Source organism: Somniosus microcephalus, chromosome 2 (assembly GCF_052327205.1).
Source record: "Somniosus microcephalus isolate GS21.2 chromosome 2, FLI_Smic_1.0, whole genome shotgun sequence".
Taxonomy (NCBI): Eukaryota; Metazoa; Chordata; class Chondrichthyes; order Squaliformes; family Somniosidae; genus Somniosus; species Somniosus microcephalus.
The window spans coordinates 226,293,738-226,312,804 of NC_140988.1; the positions used below are offsets into that span (position 1 = coordinate 226,293,738).

Genomic DNA, 19,067 nt, shown 5'->3' on the forward strand with positions numbered 1-19,067 from the left:
GATCTCCTGGTCGTTCTCGTCGAACCAGTCTTGGTGTTTCCTGGTTGAGTGACCGAGCGTCTCTTCACAGGTGCTGATTATGGAGGCCTTGAGTGCAGACCAGACGCTGTGGGCACTCTGTGTCTCTGCATCACTGGGAGTCGTCAGGTTGTTTGTGAGGCTGAATAGGGCTTTCTTAGCGGGGTCTTTGAGTGCTCCAGCGTTAATTTTCCTGCGGCATTGTTTCTGTTGTCGCCGCTGTTTTGGGGCTACGTTGATGGAGATTCCCCTAGTGGTATAAACGAGCGCCTTATGACTCTTCGACTCACCCTAGTCCGAAAGCAGTGCGCTATGGTCATCAGTGCACACGCCCCAACACTGCAAGCCACAGACGAGACCAAAGAGGAATTCTACTCCAGCTTCGAACAATCCCTGTCCCGAGTCCCAACGGGCGACAAGCTGATCCTCCTTGGCGACTTCAACGCCAGAGTTGGAAAGGACACAGACCTCTGGGGAGGTGTGATCGGCAGAGAGGGGGTAGGGAAAGCCAACTCCAACGGTACCCTCCTCCTGTCGAAATGCTTAGAACATGGCCTTGTCATAACCAACACCTTGTTCCATCAGAGAGACAAGTACAAGGCTTCATGGCAGCACCCTCGTTCCAAGCACTGGCATCTGCTGAACTACGTCATCGTCCGAGTGAGGGACCGCAAGGACGTCCGCATCACCCGCGCCATGACAGGAGCTGACGACTGCTGGACAGATCACCGCCTAATCCGCTCTGTCATCTCCATCAATGTAGTAATTATATAGAGTGTAGAAACAGCAAAAAGACCTACCTCAGATTGATGAAGCTAGCATAGTCATATAATGTTCATTTAAAAATTTAACCATGAAAAATTCCCAGATTCTTTTACTAAAGAGATAATGGGGTAAAAATTGGTTATAGTTCATTTTCGTAGACACAGAATGCCCTAACCGGGATGCCTGAAGCTCGCCCCAAATTGAGCCTCGGGCTTCATTGAAGTAACTTGGGCAAGCTGCCAGCGCTTGTCCCACCTCCAAAAGCAGCTAGCCCATTGTAAGGGTTTTCCATTTTGGGCTGCCTTTGTCATCGGCAGTGGCCCTAAGGTAAGTCCTGGGTGGAGGGTGGAAGGACAACAGCAGGAAGGGACAGTGTTGGGCCACAGCTGCACTCCTGATGGTCCTGGCTCCACAGCAACATTTCTTTTTAAACTTCTGTTTTTGGTGGCGGCTGCTCCTCAGACTGCAGTGAAGAAGCCTGAGTGAGCGATTTAGTGCAGGGATGTTAGCTGTTAGCTGTGAGGAGGACACAAAGAGCCTGCAAAGGGATATAGACAGGTTAAGTGAGTGGGCAATAAGGTGGCAGAGGGAGTATAATGTGGGGAAATGTGAGGTTATTCATTTTGGTAGGAAGAATAGAAAAACAGAATATTTTTTAAACGTTGAGAAACTATAAAATGTTCGTGTTCAGAGAGATTTAGGTGTCCTCGTGCAGGAAACACAGAGAGTTAACATGCAGGTACAGCAAGCAATTAGGAAGGCAAATGTTGGTCTTTATTGCAAGGGAGTTGGAGTACAAGAGTAAGGAAGTCTTACTACAATTGTTCAGGGCTTTGGTGAGATCACACCTGGAGTACTGTGCACAGTTTTGGTCTCCTTATCTGAGGAAGGATCTACTTGCCTTAGAGGCAGTGCAACGAAGGTTCACTAGATGAATCCCCGGGATGAGAGGGTTGTCCTATGAGGAGAGATTGAGTAGAATGGGCCTATACTCTCTGGAGTTTAGAAGAATGAGAGGTGATCTCATTGAAATATACAAGATTCTGAGGGGGATTGACAGGGTAGATGCTGAGAGGTTGTTTCCCCTGGGTGGGGAGTCTAGAACTAGGGGGCATCGTCTCAGGATAAGGGTTCGGCCATTTAAGACTGAGATGAGGAGGAATTTCTTCACTCAGAGGATTGTGAATCTTTGGAATTCTCTACTCCAAAGGGCTGTGGATGCTGAATTGTCAAGGCTGAGATAGGTAGAATTTTGGGGTGTGATTTTGCCAGCCCTGGGGAAGCAGGTATGGAGGCGGGACTGCCAGGAAAATGGCAGAATCTGGGAGCGGGTACCCGTCCCGCCCCCAACCCGCCTCCGTGCCATCTTCCCAGGAGGCAGGTACCCGACCCGCGCCGGGACCCGTCTCTTCGAGGCGGCAAGGGGATTAGTGCCAATTAACTGCCTGTTAACAGGTAGTTAACAGGCAGTTTTTTGGCTAATCCCTATTATGAGCCCTAAAGTGTGGGCTTTCCAATGGCACTGAACCTTGCCAGGGTCAGCGGGGCGAGCTGTCTGCGGGGGGTCGGAGGGACCGAAATGTGCGCTGTGCAAGTGTGGAGAGGTAAGTGTCTGAGGTGACTCTGAAGTGTTTTAATAAGATTACTTACCTTTGCTTCTTCCTCCAGGCTTCATCCCTTTAGGCTGCAGAGCTGCCTCAGCTCACCGGCAGAGAAAGCAGAATGGCCGCTGCATTCTTAAATGCAGCAGCCTTCTGCTTTCTGCTCAGGAAAGCTTTCTAAGTGAGCCTCGAGTAAAGGACTCAACTTAGAAGACAGATTGTCAGTGTTCGACAGCTTCACAGAGCTGTCAAATGATTTTGACAGATGAAACGTCATATGCTGATGTTTTCTGTCACCGGCTTTCCCTTAATTGGTCTGCTAAGCCCGCTGGGTGGGCTTAACAAGGTCAATCAAGGGAAAATAGCGTGGGTTGGCCAGACATCGATGGAGGCAGGACTAAAACCTGACAAGCAGCAGTCCCATCTCCATCACGTCCCCATTGATAAAATCACCCCCTTGGACTCTAGGGGAATCAAGGGATATGGGGATCAGGCGGGAAAGTGGAGTTGAAGTCGAAGATCAGCCAGGATCTTATTGGATGGTGGAACAGGCTCGAGGGGCCGTATGGCCGACTCCTGCTCCTAATTCTTATGTTCTTAGGCCCCTCATTTATATATGTAAAATAAGTGCCTGTTTAAGGTGAGCTCCACGGGCACCTGCCTATGCTGATATGGTGGCCCCAGTAACCCTTCGGCTGATTGAGCGCAGGACGATGTTTCCCAAAATTGGCCCACGTTGCATCCGTTTTACACCCATAAAATGGGCTCAACGAGGTCCAATTACTATCCAAATATCTGTTTTATGATTCTGGTTTTCAGTTTTAAGAACATATTTTATTTAGTGCGACAAGTAGATAGGAAGAAAAGAGGCATGCAGATACATTGGAAGAACTTTATTAGGCCACAAACTCATTATTATAACTGCATAGCCAATCAGCCAGAGTATATTATTTTGCCTCATCCAATGTACAAACATTATAACTGGTCTGCATTACGCATTTTCATTTCCTGAATGTTTTACCAGTTTATTATTTGAGATGCTGTTGGGATCATCTTTTGATCATCAGAATAATACCAGGGCTAAAAGTGTTAAATTACAAGAACAGTTGCATAGAATAGGCTTGTAGTCACTTGAATATAAAACATTAAGGGGTGATCTAATTGTGGTGTTTAACATGATCAAAGGAGTTGATAGTGTACATATAGAGAAGCTATTTCCTCTGGTGGGGGGAGTTGAGAACAAGGGGGCATAACCTTCAAATTAGAGCTAAGCCTTTCAGGGGTGCTGTCAGAAAGCACTTCTTCACACAAAGGGTAGTGGAAATCTGGAACTCTCTCCCCCAAAAAGCTGTTGAGGCTAGGTTAATTTCAAATTTTAAAACGGAGATTGATAGAATATAGTTAGGCCAGGATATTTAGGGTTACAGAACCAAGGCGGATGAATGGAATTAAGATACAGATCAGCCATGATCTAATTGAATGACGGAACAGGCTCGAGGGGCTGAATGGCCTACTCCTGTTCCTATGTTCATAAGGACCTTAGGTTTCTTGCTGCACATCAGTAAGATCTGTGCAAATGTCAATTCATTGATGTATTTATTTTTTAGGTTCTTATCCAAGACTATCACTGAGTTTTCGACTGAAAAGAAATATCGGTTATTTCATCTTGCAAACATACATGCCCTCAACTTTAATCACAATTTTGTCATGGGTGTCCTTCTGGATCAATTATGATGCTTCTGCTGCAAGAGTTGCACTAGGTATTTAAATAACAGTCAGTATTCCAGATCTGTGCCTGAGATGCAAACTGTTAAATGATATACATGGGCTACAGTAATGGATATCTGGGAGTGACGTCCAAGGTGTGCAGCATGGAGACAGAGTATGGAGTAGAGAGCCAGGCAGAACACCAGAAGCAGGCCCTACAACCTCAGATTGCTCTTAAAGTCACTACAAGAGGGAGAATGAAGTTGGTGTACTTTAAGCAAGCAGTGGTGGATCACTAGTCCAGTAACATAACCACTACATTACCGTACAACACAGGGCAGAGCTGTAACAGGGACTACCTACAGCAGGAATTCCCACTTCGCAGGTTCATTTGGGACCTGGTTAAAAGTCCAGTGAGATAAGGCGTACCAGCCTCCAGCTGGTCATAAGTGGGTCTCAGTGGTGGTGGGGGAGGGGGGCTGAGTTCAGGCCCGAGGAGCGGTCCGGACCTCTAAAGAATGAGGATTTTTAAAAATATCTTGATCATCCCTCTTACACTGGAGTCTGAAGGTGACATGGCTGGTGTCTGGGGTGGTGGGCAGGGGGTGGAGGGAGGGGCGGGAAGACTGAGCCTGGGCAATCCTCAGCACATGACACTAGATTTTCCAACTGCATGTGGAGGGCTACACCAGAGTTACACAGTGGCACTTGTGCCGACTGGTGCCATACAGATTAGATGCCCTCCCAGACACCTCGCAAAATCTGGCAGAGTCAGCACTGGATGCCACCAATGGGAACGATTGCAGGGTAACTGCCTGGATGGGAACCCACAGATTTTCAGCCCTCCCCCATCTTCAGGTGAAGTGTGATTAGAAGGAGGTGGGTAATTGGACAAGGCATGCAGACACAATTCCAGTTTAACATCATATATTCTGTCCTTGTGTTTTGTAATACTTCGATGTTATATTAGTTGAAGTAAAATAGCAAAATTTGCAGCGCTTTGGGAAACAGAGAAGTAATGTTGGTTGGAGCATCGGCATTTCTCTGCAGCACAAGCTGAGCAACTGGGAGACTTAAAATCGGGAAGCTACTGGCAGGAGGGTGTAATTACAATGTGACAAGCTTGCATCGGTAGTTTCCATTATAAATCTGAATATAGAAATTTATAACAGGAAAAAAGTTTATATAAAAGTGTGACAAATGTGATAACAGGAAGTAATGTTTTGCAGACAGAAATTGTGAAATTTGCCAAACCTCCCTGCTTAGCTATACTTTCCACCCCCTATCCCACCCAAACTGCCGCGGTGATGTGTGGCCTTTATCACCAAGTCACACCCTCAGCTCTCCCCCTACTCCTCTGGTACCTTTTCCTTTGATCCCATCACTTTGTTCCACCCCTTACACCACTTCTTTAAAATTCTAATTATCTACCACCCAGTGTTCCCGTTAAGCTGCCGCGCAGCAGTCTGGAGGTCCCGCGCAGGCCGCTCACTGGAATTACAATGTAAATAACCGCAAATGCGTGAAAAATTGAATGGGTGGCACTCCCAAAAAAAATTACAGGGAACATTGCTAACACCCCTCCAAGGATACATCATTGTCCCCTCCTCTCCCACATCTACTTGCTACCCCCGGCAACATGATTCATAGACACATGGTCAGCTTCCACATGAGCGCTGATGACACCCAGCACTAACTCCCCATCATCTCTCTCGACTCTCCACTGTCTCAGTGTTGCCAGATCTATTGTCTGCCATCCAATCTTGGATGAGTCATGTTTTCCTCCAGTTAAACATTGGGAAGATTGAGACTATCATCTTCGGCCCCCACCACATGCTTTGTATTCTTTCCACTGATCCCAGACCGCTCCCTGGCCTTTGTCTCAGGTTGAACCAGACTGTTTGCAACCTGTGCGTCCTATTCAATTCCAACTTGAGCTTCCAGCCCTATATCTTCTTCATCACAAAGACCGCCTACTTCCATCTCCATAACATCACCTGCCTCTGCCCGTACTTCAGTCCAGCTGCTGCTGAAACTCCCATTCATGCCTTTGTCACCTCCAGGCTTGACTATTCCAGTACTCTGCTGGCTCGCCTCCCATTCTCCACCCTCCGTAAACTTCAGCTCATCCAAAACTCGGTTGCCCCTTATTCAATCCAGCACTGAGTCCTGCTCATCCATCACCACTGTCCTCCCTGACCTACATTGGCTCCCGGTCTCCCAACGCCTCCAATTTCAAATTCCCATCCTTGTGTTTAAATCCCTTTGTGGCCTCACCCTCCCTGTAACTGCTTCCAGTCCTGCTATCGTCCACCCCAAACTCTCCGTTCCTCTGACAATGGCCTCATGCATTGTCTGCCACTTCACCCCATCATTGGCTGATGTGCCTTCAGCCACCTAGGCCCCAAGCTCTGGAATTAACTCCTTAAACTCCTCTGTCTCTCTATCTCCCTTTCCTTCTTTAAGACCCTGTTTAAAACCCACCTCTTTGACCAAGCTTTTGGTCACCACTCCTAATGTCTCCTTCTGTGGCTCAGATTATACTTCTGTGAAGCATCTTGAGATTTCTTTGTTACATTAAAGCCACTATATAAATGCAAGTTGTTGCTGTTGTGTGTAGATGTAAGATTTTAATAGTGATAGATATGTGTATATATATTTTTTAAATGTTGCATATTGATGTTTATTTCTCAACATTTCACAGGAATCACAACCGTACTTACCATGACAACTATCAGCACTCACCTCAGGGAAACCCTTCCCAAGATCCCCTATGTTAAGGCCATTGACATTTACTTGATGGGTTGTTTTGTGTTTGTATTCCTGGCTTTATTGGAGTACGCTTTTGTCAACTATATATTCTTTGGAAGAGGGCCGCAGCTTCAGAAGAAAGCAGCTGAGAAAGATGCTCAGGCCCATGTGAAAAGCAGATTGGGAACCAACAAAGCTCAGGTAAAAAAAAAAAATAGGGGTTGCCATGCGAGCCTGAGAAATTACCTCACATTTTACCAGTATTTCTTATCTCTGTCATATTTTAGAGGATGATGAATCATTAATCAATAAGTTTCTTCAGCTCTTAGCAGGAGTCAAATGTGATGAAAGGAAATGGTAAAATGGAACTTATCCCACAGCAAATGTTTTTCTTGCGTAGAAACATTGAGAAATTTGCTTTCATACATTAGGATTATATATGGGTCTGTAAACATCTCAACCCATTTGGTGCAAGATGGTCTGAATTGATTATCCTCTCCTGGAGCTTACATTTACTGTTACCAAAATTCAATATACCAGGTGATCAGCACATTGGAGATTTTCATCAGGCATTTATACCATCTCAGTGTAAATCTCCAACTTCACTGCCCAAGGCAACTCTGATATCTGGAAATGGAAATTCATATTCTGAGCAGCCACTACAGCCTAACATTTATCACCTAAAATGGTGTGCTTTCTGAATTTCTCCACAAATAACAGCGATCTTCCTAATTTCATATTCAAATGCTGTGGCACTGCTAATGAGTAGCATAATAAAAGCTGTTGTAGAAAAATCTTTTACAAATCTCCAACATACAGGGCACAAACAGATTAACTGAACGTTGAGGGTGTGTTAAGTGACATGTTACATATTGTATGTGATCAGAATGCAAAATATTTTCTGACTGGCTGATAACCAGGCTCAAACCATAGTACTGTAAACGTAAATTTATCGCCACCTTTGCTGAACTGTAAATCAGTTCTTTTCTTTTTACTTTTATAGGAGCCTCAGGCCTGAAGGGACTCCCTTTTTTTTATTCATTTGTGGGATGTGGGTGTCGCGGGCAAGGCCAGCATTTATTGCCCATCCCTAATTGCCCTTGAGAAGGTTGTGGTGAGCCGCCTTCTTGAACTGCTGGATTACTAGTCCAGTGACATAACCGCTATGCTACCATACCTATTAAGCTGCCATTGTCCATTTGTCTGTATTACTGTGCCTTGAATAAACTTAAATAGCTCAAAGAACTGGATTGAACCCTTAGGTAATGCAAAAATAAAACGTTAGTGTTGAGTTTGGTAGTTTTCAGTAATTTCTAATATTTAAAATCTGCAGGTAAGTACTTTAGTAGCGATGTGCTACAGCAATAGCTGTTGTGAGATTGCAGCAGAGCGACTGATGTTCTTGAGTGATCTGAGCTGAGATTTACAGATTCAGAAAAATAGAGGCTGAAGGTAACTGGCTGAAAACACAAGACAAGAAATAAGTGACTGAAAACCAGACAAAGATATGTCAAAATAATGGCAAACGTATTATAGATCTACTTAAAAAAGGGAAAAGAAAGAAGTAGCAGGGCACACAAAAAAGGAAAACAGAAAAATAAAAGGTTATAGAAAGCCATAGAAGAAAGAGAAAGAAATAAGCTCCTGGCCTAATTTGCAGCCCTCCTGGTGTACCCCCATCACGGGGGCAACGTTCCCACTAAGCTGCGCAACCGCACGGTGTTCTGGAGGTCCCGCGCAGGCTGCTCAGCATCTTCTACAGGGAAGAAACCGCGCATGCCGTAAATTTGAATGGGCCGCACACCCAGTTAAAGGGACCGTGCACTAAAAAAAGAATTAGAGGGAACAGCCCCGTCAGAGTTGCAGCAGTAGTGCACTGAAAGGGCCAAGGATTTAGTGTCTGGAAAAGTTAAACTGCTTCCATTCGGTTCCTGTAGGCTGTGTTGAATAGAAGTTACCAGCACAAGGTCTGGATGCGCACCATTGGTTTTCATTAGATTGCTGATTGCATTCAGATCCATTAACTTCACATGAGAAAATCTGCCACAGTTCATAGATTTAGTTTGACCCAAATAGACTCCAACCCAAGGAACTCTAATGTAGATAAAGTGAAAACATATCGTTATTCTCATGGTTTTGTTGGTGTGTGTTTGGATTTCCCATAAAGTGAAGTTAGTCGATTTAGAAAAACCTTGACCTAATCCTATCCTGATTGTGTTGATCAAATTTGGGGTGAAGACAGGAATTAATAAGCATGGCTTCTGGATGAAGCGTGTTCAGGGATAATAACTTGTGGCTTTTTGGATTACATTTACATCAAGCTCCATTCACACTCTGCAGTGGTGCTTTTAGCATTAATGAAAATAAAAAAATGTACACTGTAACTTGAGGGATTCAGCTTCTCAGAACGTCTGAAATACATAGATACATAGAAGATAGGAGCAGGAGTAGGCCATTCGGCCCCTCGAGCTTGCTCCGCCATTCAATGAGATCATGGCTGATCATCCAAATTCAGTACCCTGTCCCTGCCTTCTCCCCATATCCCTTGATCCCTTTAGCCTTAAGTAATATATCTAACTCCTTCTTGAATATATTTAATGAATTGGCCTCCACTGCCTTCTGTGGTAGAGAATTCCACAGGTTCACCACTCTCTGGGTGAAGAAATTCCTCCTCATTTCTGTCCTAAATGGCTTACCCCTTATTCTTAGACTGTGACCCCTGGTTCTGGACTCCCCAGCCATCGGGAAACTTGGAGTGGGAGGGGGAGGATCCAGTTGTTGTGGTCATGTTGGTACCAACGACATAGATAGGACAAGGAAGGAGGTTCTGCTGAGGGAGTTTGAGCAGCTAGGGGCCAAATTAAAAAGCAGAACCACAAGGGTAATAATCTCTGGATTATTACCTGAGCCACGAGCGAATTTGGCTAGGACAAATAAAATTAGAGAGTTAAATGCGTGGCTCAAAGACTGGTGTGGGAGAAATGGGTTTTGCTTCCTGGGACACTGGCACCAGTACTGGGGCAGGAGGGAGCTGTTCCGTTGGGACGGGCTTCACTTGGCCAGTGCTGGGACTAGAGTCCTGGCGGATCATATAACTAGGGCTGTAGAGAGGGCTTTAAACTAACTAGTCGGGGGGAGGTTCCTAGAGAGCAAATAATAAAAATGACAATAGAGAAGGTCATAGACTTAGGTAGCAGTGGGGAAATTAAAAACCAGAGCGTGTCAGGAAGGGGCAGAGGGTATGGAGTAAAAGGTAAAGTAATAAAAAGGGCAAAAGCAGGAACTAAGTGTCACAAAACATATTTGAAAGTTCTCTATCTGAATGCACGTAGCATTCGTAACAAAATAGACGAGTTAATGGCACAAATAACTACATATGGGTATGATCTTGTGGCCATTACAGAAACATGGCTGCAGGGTTACAATGCCTGGGAATTAAACATACCAGGTTATTTAACGATCAGGAAGGACAGGCAGGAAGGAAGGGGAGGTGGGGTGGCTATGTTAATAAAGGAAGGAATCACTGTAATACAGAAAAATGATATTGGGACAAAAGATCAGGATAATGAAACAGTTTGGGTGGAGATAAGGAATAATAAGGGGAAAAAAACACTAGTGGGCGTAGCCTATAGGCCTCCGAACAGTTGCAACTCTGTTGGACAGAGTATCAATCAGGAAATAGTTGAGGCTTGTAAAAAGGGAACATCTATAATTTTGGGGGATTTTAACTATCATATTAATTGGACAAATCAAATTGGGCAGGGCTGCCTTGAGGATGAGTTCATTGAGTGTATTAGGGATGGGTTTCTTGAGCAGTATGTAACTGAACCGACCAGGGGGCAAGCAACCTTAGATCTGGTCCTGTGTAACGAGACAGGATTAATTAAAAATGTCCTAGTAAAGGATCCCCTTGGAATGAGTGACCATAACATGGTTGAATTCCATATTCAATTAGAGGGTGAGAAGGTTGGACCTCAAACAAGCGTGCTAAGCTTGAATAAAGGAGACTATGAAGGTATGAGAGCGGAATTGAGTAGAGTGGATTGGGAAAATAGATTAAAGGGTAAGACGATACATGATCAGTGGTGTATATTTAAGGAGTTATTTTACAACTTCCAAAAAATATATATTCCACTGAGAAGAAAAGGGTGTAAAAGAAAAGACAGCCATCTGTGGCTAAGTAAAGAAATTAAGGATAGTATTTGACTAAAAACAAGGGCATATAAGGTAGCCAAATCTAGTGGGAGGATAGAGGATTGGGAAAACTTTAAAAGACAGCAAAAAATAACAAAAAGATTGATTAAGAAAGGGAAGATAGATTATGAAAGTAAATTAGCAAAAAATATAAAAACAGATAGTAAGAGTTTTTATAGTTATATAAAAAGAAAAAGGGTGGCTAAAGTAAATGTTGGTCCCTTAGAGGATGAGACCGGGAAATTAATGGTGGGAAATATGGAGATGGCAAAAACACTGAATGAATATTTTGTATCAGTCTTTACAGTAGAGGACACTAAGAATATCCCAACACTGGACAAACAGGGGGCTATAGGGGGGGAGGAGCTAAGCACGATCAAAATCACTAAGGAAGTGGTACTCAGTAAAATAATGGGACTCAAGACGGATAAATCACCTGGACCTGATGGCTTACATCCTAGGGTCTTGAGGGAAGTGGCGGTAGGGATTGTGGATGCATTGGTAATAATTTTCCAAAACTCCCTGGACTCAGCAAAGGTCCCGGCAGACTGGAAAACTGCTAATGTAACACCCTTATTTAAAAAGGGCAGTAGACAGAAGGCTGGAAACTATAGACCGGTTAGCCTAACATCTGTGGTAGGTAAAATTTTGGAGTCCATTATTAAGGAGACAGTAGCAGGACATTTGGATAATCATAATTTAATAGGACAAAGTCAGCATGGTTTTATGAAGGGGAAGTCATGTTTGACAAATTTGCTGGAGTTCTTTGAGGAAGTAACATATAGGGTGGATAAAGGGGAACCAGTGGACGTAGTGTATTTAGACTTCCAAAAGGCATTTGACAAGGTGCCACACAAAAGATTATTGCTTAAGATAAAAAATCACGGGATTGGGGGTAATATTCTGGCATGGATAGAGGATTGGCTATCTAACAGAAGGCAGAAAGTTGGGATAAATGGTTCATTCTCAGACTGGCAATCAGTAACTAGTGGTGTTCCGCAGGGGTCAGTGCTGGGTCCCCAACTCTTTACAATCTATATTAATGATTTGGAGGAGGGGACCGAGTGCAACATATCAAAGTTTGCAGATGATACTAAGATGGGAGGGAAAGTAGTGAGTGAGGAGGACATAAAAAACCTGCAAGGGGACATAGACAGGCTAAGTAAGTGGGCAGAGATTTGGCAGATGGAATACAATACTGGAAAGTGTGAAGTTATGCACTTTGGCAGGAAAAATCGTAGAGCAAGTTATTATCTTAATGGCAAGAAACTGGAAAGTACTGAAGCACAAAGGGATCTGGGGGTCCTGGTGCACGAAACTCAAAAGGTTAGTATGCAGGTGCAGCAAGTGATTAAGAAGGCCAATGGAATGTTGGCTTTCATTGCTAGGGGGGTAGAATATAAAAATAGGGAGGTATTGCTTCAGTTGTACAAGGTATTGGTGAGACCGCTCCTGGAATACTGCGTACAGTTTTGGTGTCCATACTTAAGAAAGGACATACTTGCTCTCGAGTCAGTACAAAGAAGGTTCACTCGGTTAATCCCGGGGATGATGGGATGGACATATGAGGAGAGGTTGAGTAGATTGGGACTCTACTCATTGGAGTTCAGAAGAATGAGAGGCGATCTTATTGAAACATATAAGATTGTGAAGGGGTTGGATCGGGTGGATGCGGGGAGGATGTTCCCGATGATGGGTGGAACTAGAACTAGGGGGCATAGCCTTAGAATAAGGGGCTGCTCTTTCAAAACTGAGATGAGGAGGAACTACTTCACTCAGAGGGTGGTAGGTACATGGAATATGCTGCCCCAAAAAGCTGTAGAAGCTACATCATTACATAAATTTAAAACAGAAATAGACAGTTTCCTAGAAGTAAAGGGAATTAAGGGTTACGGGGAGCGGGCAGGAATTTGGACATAAGTCTAGGTTCGGATCCGTCATGGCCCTGTGGGTAGCGGAGCGGGCCCAGGGGCCGTGTAGCCTGATCCTGCTCCTATTTTGTGTGTCTAATTCTGTTAGATTCAGGAGATGGTTCTGTGATAGTAGATTGGCGGTTAGGATCAGATCAGCCAAGATCTTATTGAATGGCGGAGCAGGATCGAGGGGCCGATTGGCCGACTCCTGCTCCTATTTCTTATGTTCTTAACATTCCTCCTGCATTTAGTCTGTCTAGTCCTGTTAGAATTTTATAAGTTTCAATGAGATCCCCTCTCATTCTTCTAAACTCCAGCGAGTACAAGCCCAATCGACCCAATCTCTCCTCATACGTCATTCCTGTATGTGTACAGAACAGTACAGAAGGGAGGGAGATTACTGCACTCAGAAGTACTAGAAATTCACCAAGTGCCAGCCATGCATTTCCCCTCACAGAGGGAGCATACCTGACAACTGAGAAAACTAGCAAAAGCTGATCAGAGAGCTCAAGGATAGGCCAGAAATGTGAAAACAAGTAGTTGTTTACAAGGCTTTGTAACCTAGGCTGTAAGTATGAACAAGCTTCCTTCATTTATATTGGAGGAAAAAAATAACGTATGTACATGAAAGCTTGACGGGGGAAAACCAAATGTTAAAGGCAGAGAAATGGTGGTGTGTTTCTAGCGGGGTCTGGAAGGATGCTTCACTGCAAAATGTTGAGCTTTACATTAGAAATTAAGCATTTTAATTGAATGAAAGCACTTTTATAATTCACAATTAATAGATTTTTAATTTAAAAGATAAAAGGAAAAACATTTGGATTTTCAACAGACCAACCAGACCTTTGCTTACCCAAAAGATACCGCTACGGTCGCTGTCCCAAATCCAACTTCTCCCTCCCCCACCACATCAGTTCACAAAGGCACTAGCTTCTCTGGAGCTAATTCATAGACAGACAGCTCCCCATCCAGCTCCCCGCCCAGCTCCCCGCCCAGCTCCCCGCCCAGCTCCCCGTCCAGCTCCCCGCCCAGCTCCCCATCCAGCTCCCCATCCAGCTCCCCGCCCAGCTCCCCATCTGTAGTGTATGTACCTTTAAGAGAGAACTACTTTTACAGCTCCTGTATACTGTAGTACCGGCAGTGACCACACCTGTATATAAGCCCTGAGCAGGGATCTGTACTGTTAGTTTTTAGACTACCCTCATCCAGTAAACACCCGTTGATTGTTAATCTGCAGTCTCCATCTATTTATTAAAGAACACCATACCTTAAGATTCACGGATTTAACAGTGGCGATGAGGTCGATTCGAACCTACCTGCAACTCTGCATTTCCTCCCGGGGATTCGCTCCTGGAGGACAGTGGAAGAAAGTCGAGGCCAGAAGCACGGGCGTCGACCACGAGCAACCGCCCAGTCATCCGGCAGAGAGTGAGCATCGCAGGGGAGGCTGTGGAGAGCTGGGCTTGGTTCTCCAGCCACGACGATCCAGCAACAGGCTGGCAACAGGTACAGCGCAGACCCTTCCCGGACAGCGGTGGCTGGAGCCGACCGACGGCACAGAAAAGGCCGAGCAGCGTCGACGGGGTAAGAGAGAGGGTAAAGCGCACAGGGAGCAGCCTGGGGTTGAAGACCGAGCGGCGTCGACGGAAAACAAAAAGAGAGAGAGGGTAAAGCACAGTCGGGGTTCAGGACCGAGCGGCGGCAACGAGAGAGGCGCACAGGAGAACGCGCAGAGCGCAGCCAGGGATCAAGGGCTGAGCAGCGTCCACGGGGGAAGAAAGGAAGTGCGGGAGACGCCATTTGAGCCATGGAGAAGAAGGGAGAGCGCGGGAGATGCCATTTTTGAAGCCGCAGCGTAGAAGAAGGGCGAGCGCGGGAAGAAACGGAAGCGCGGGAGATGCCATTTTGAGCCAGCGGAGAAGAAGGGAGAGCGCGGGAGACGCCATTTTAGCCACTCTAACCACACCCAGGGATGCCGAAGAGTGGCAGTGTCACAGCGTTCGACAATGAAGTCGAAGATTGGGTGACATATGTGGAACGCATTGAGGTCTACTGCCAGGCGAATGAAGTGCCAGATGCCAGGAAAGCACTGGTTTTGCTGAATTCCATGGGTGCAAAAACGTATGGCTTACTGCGAAACCTAGTAACCCCAGAGAAGCCAGTGGATAAGGATTTTGAAAGCAAAGTGGCAATCCTACAGGACCACTTAAACCCCACACCGCTGTTGATAGCAGAAAGATTTAAGTTCCACAGAAGGAACCTGCATAAAAACAAAAGTAATGCTGAGTATTTAACGGAACTGCGCAAGCTATCGAAACACTGCCAGTTTGGAATGGGACTAGCAGATACGTTAAGGGACAAGTTTGTGTGTGGGCTTCAAAGTGAAGGAACCCAGAAATGGCTTCTAGCAGAAAAGGATCTTACACTGGACAAGGCTTTCAGCATGGCAGTATCACACGAAGCAGCCGCACAGGGCGCTGCAGAGATGCAACGGAGACCGCAAGAATATGGCACCAATGAAATGTCATATGCAGCAGTGAAGTGTTATCGCTACGGCAGAACAACACACGACCAGAAGGATTGTAGGCTCAAGGACCAAATGTGCAGAGAGTGTGGAAAAGCAGGACACATAGCAAGAGTCTGCAGGTCGGGAAAGAAAACCAGCAGCATGAAAACTCCGCAGGAGAAGTACAAAAAGGTACATAAGGTGACGGAGAGTAGTTCAGACGAACAGAAAAGTGATACAGACTCCAAAAGCAAGGAGCTGGGTTGTCTGAAACTACATAATGTAATCAAAATGGAGGATAACCAAACTATCCGGGTCACGCTCAAGATAGACGGAGTCCAAGTGAAAATGGAATTGGACACAGGATCAGCCCTAACAGTCATAAACCGAAGGGACTACAAGCGGCTATTCTCACATATACCCTTGAGAGATACAGAGATTGTCTTGAAGACGTACACGGGGCAAAAAGTCTACCCCAAAGGAAAAATAAGGGTGAACGTGATATACAACGGCAAGGAAACACCAAAAATGGATCTATATGTATTGCCAGATGGAGGACCACCACTACTAGGACGTGAATGGATCCAGAAGATACAGTTAGATTGGCATTCCATACAGGCACTGATGGTAGAGGCCAAAAAGGATGACGACGTCACACCTGGACGACTGTCAAAAATGCTAACTGACGCACAAGAAGTGTTCCAGGAGGGACTCGGAACACTAAAAGGCATAACAGCGATGATCAAAATAGAGGAAAATGCAAGCCCAAAGTTTTTTACGGCCAGACTGGTGCCTTATGCGATCCACCCAGCCGTCGAAGCAGAGCTGGAAGGCTTGGAACGTTCAGGAGTACTGTCCAAAGTGGACTGGAGCGAGTGGGCTACACCCATCATTCCTGTAATGAAGAGGTCGTTGAATAATACGCCTGGGGAACCAAAGAAGGTTCGCATCTGTGGGGACTTTATGGTGACAGTGAACCCAGTCCTTCACAAGGTACAATATCCGCTTCCGCGGATTGAAGATATTTTCGCCTCGCTCTCTGGAGGAAAACGCTTCACTAAGATTGACCTGGCCCAGGCGTACCTGCAAATGGAGGTAGAAGAAGCCTCAAAACAATACCGCACGATCAACACTCACAAAGGTCTCTACCAATACAACAGGCTGGTGTTCGGGGTAGCATCAGCTCCGGCTATTTGGCAAAGGGCAATGGATCAAGTCCTGCAAGGGATTCCAGGGACCCAGTGTTATTTGGACGACATCCTGGTCACGGGCGAAAACGACAGTGATCACCTCGCCAACCTGGAGCAGGTGCTCACTAGATTGAAGTAATATGGGCTCTGAGCTAACCGCCACAAATGCGAGTTTTTCCAGAAGCAGATCTCATATTGTGGCCATGTTATTGATGAAGAGGGGTTACATGAGTCCCCTGAAAAGATTGAGGCAGTAGTCAAGGCTCCAGCACCGGAAAATGTGTCACAACTGAGGTCGTTCCTTGGGCTGGTGAACTACTACCATAAGTTCTTACCAAATTTGTCTACAGTATTACACCCACTGAACACCCTACTGCAAACGGGGGTACCATGGAAGTGGAATGACGAATGTAAACGAGCTTTCCAGAAATGCAAAGAATTGATCACATCAAAAGAGGTGTTGGCTCATTTCAACCCAGCACTACCAATTCGGTTGGCGTGTGATGCATCACCCTATGGTATTGGAGCGGTGCTGTCGCACAAATTCCCAGACGGGTTGGAGAGGCCAGTAGCCTTTGCGTCTCGGTCACTAACCTCAGCCGAGCGCAACTATGCCCAGATTGACAGGGAGGCCCTCAGCCTAGTATGGGGAGTGAAAAGGTTCAACCACTATCTGCACAGGCAGAAGCTCACCTTGCTGACTGACCACCAACCACTTGTCTCCATCTTTAATCCAAAGAAGGGCATTCCGGTGATGACTGCACAACGGCTACAAAGATGGTCCCTTTTTCTAGGGCGAACCAATATGAAATAGAGTATAAGGGCACGAAACAGCATGGAAACACTGATGGGCTATCACGCCTGCCACTGCCTACTGCAGAGGAAGTATCAGCAGTGGACCCTGTCGAAATATTTTATTCAACTATAATTGAACGCTTGCCAGTAACTAACGCGGATATAGAGAAGGAGACCCGAAATGATCCGACATTGTCTCAGGTATATGATTTGACGGTGAAGGGATGGCCAACACATGGCGATTCACTGTTGCCAGCACGGTGGCATAGTGGTTAGCACTGTTGCTTCACAGCGCCAGGGACCCGGGTTCGAATCCGGCCTCGGGCGACTGTCTGTGTGGAGTTTGCACATTCTCCCCGTGTTTGCGTGGGTTTCCTCCGAGTGCTCCGGTTTCCTCCCACAGTCCAAAGATGTGCGAGTTAGGTTGATTGGCTATGATAAATTGACCCTTAGTGTTAGGGGGATTAAATACGTGGGGTTACGGGGATAGGGTGGGATATGTGTTGGTGTAGGGGTTACAGGGATCGGGTGGGATATGTGTCGGCGCAGGCTCGATGGGCTGAAATGGCCTCTATCTGCACTGTGGGGTTTCTGTGATTCTGTGAGCTGTCAGTATGCCAGGGGACATTGATGTGTGGATCCTGAGTGGTAATTCCACCCAAGTTAAGGGAGAGAGTGCTCAATGAGCTTCACAAAGGCCATCTGGGAGGGGTGAAAATGAAAAGCCTTGCTAGGGCTTATGTGTGGTGGCCAGGAATCGACCAACAAATCGAGGACCTAAAAAAGAGCTGCTCAGGATGACAGAAGGTCCAAAATGCACCACCACATGCCCCTCTACACCCATGGGAGTGGCCCTCCTCTCCATGGCAACAGGTGCATATTGATTTTGCTGATCCATTCATGGACTCAATGTTCTTAATAGCAGTGGATGCGCACTCGAAATGGCCTGAGGTGATCAAAATGTCCTCCACCACTACGGAGAAAATGATTGCAGTCCTACGGACCATATTTGCCAGGAACGGCTTGCCAGAGCAGATTTGCTCTGATAACGGACCACAGTTTGTGTCCGAAGAGTTTCGGAAATTTATGAGAAGGAATGGGGTAAGGCATTATACATCCACCCCGTATCATCCAGCCACAAATGGATTGGCTGAGAGGTTCGTACAAACCTTTAAAAAGGCAGTAAGGGCCATGTGCGATGACGACATTCCACTGCAGCATAAGGTGGACAATTTCCTGTTAGCCTACAGAAATGCGACACATGCAGTTACCAACCAGACCCCGGCCATGATGTTCTTTAACCGAAGGTTGAGATCTCGTCTGGATTTGCTCAGACCAATTGTGCGAAGAAATGTTGAGAATAAGCAATTCCAGCACATCAATGAGAAGCCGACAAGGAGCTTCAATGTAGGACAACCAATCTTGGCCCGCGACTACCGAACAGAGAAATGGCAACCCGGAACGATATGCACATGGCAGGGGCCACTAATGTACACAGTGGATGTTGGGGAGAACATTGTGAGACGCCATGTCGACCAGATCCTAGCATCACAGGAACGAGTCAACCCCATGTCTCGCGTACCTGGTGATGAACCCGACATACCGGTAGCATCTACCCCAGAAACAG

At 45.9% G+C, this 19,067-nt stretch overlaps 1 protein-coding gene across 2 annotated transcripts in view; it reads left to right on the plus strand.

Moving 5' to 3' along the window:
• LOC147123241 (gamma-aminobutyric acid receptor subunit beta-1-like) overlaps positions 1-19,067 on the plus strand; it is a 779,888-nt gene that overhangs the window by 671,712 nt on the left and 89,109 nt on the right. For both annotated transcript variants that reach the window (XM_085969663.1, XM_085969672.1), the window contains 2 exons: positions 3,992-4,144; positions 6,796-7,043. In XM_085969663.1, the coding sequence (XP_085825789.1) occupies positions 3,992-4,144; positions 6,796-7,043 (401 nt within the window). The remainder of the gene's footprint in view (positions 1-3,991; positions 4,145-6,795; positions 7,044-19,067) is intronic.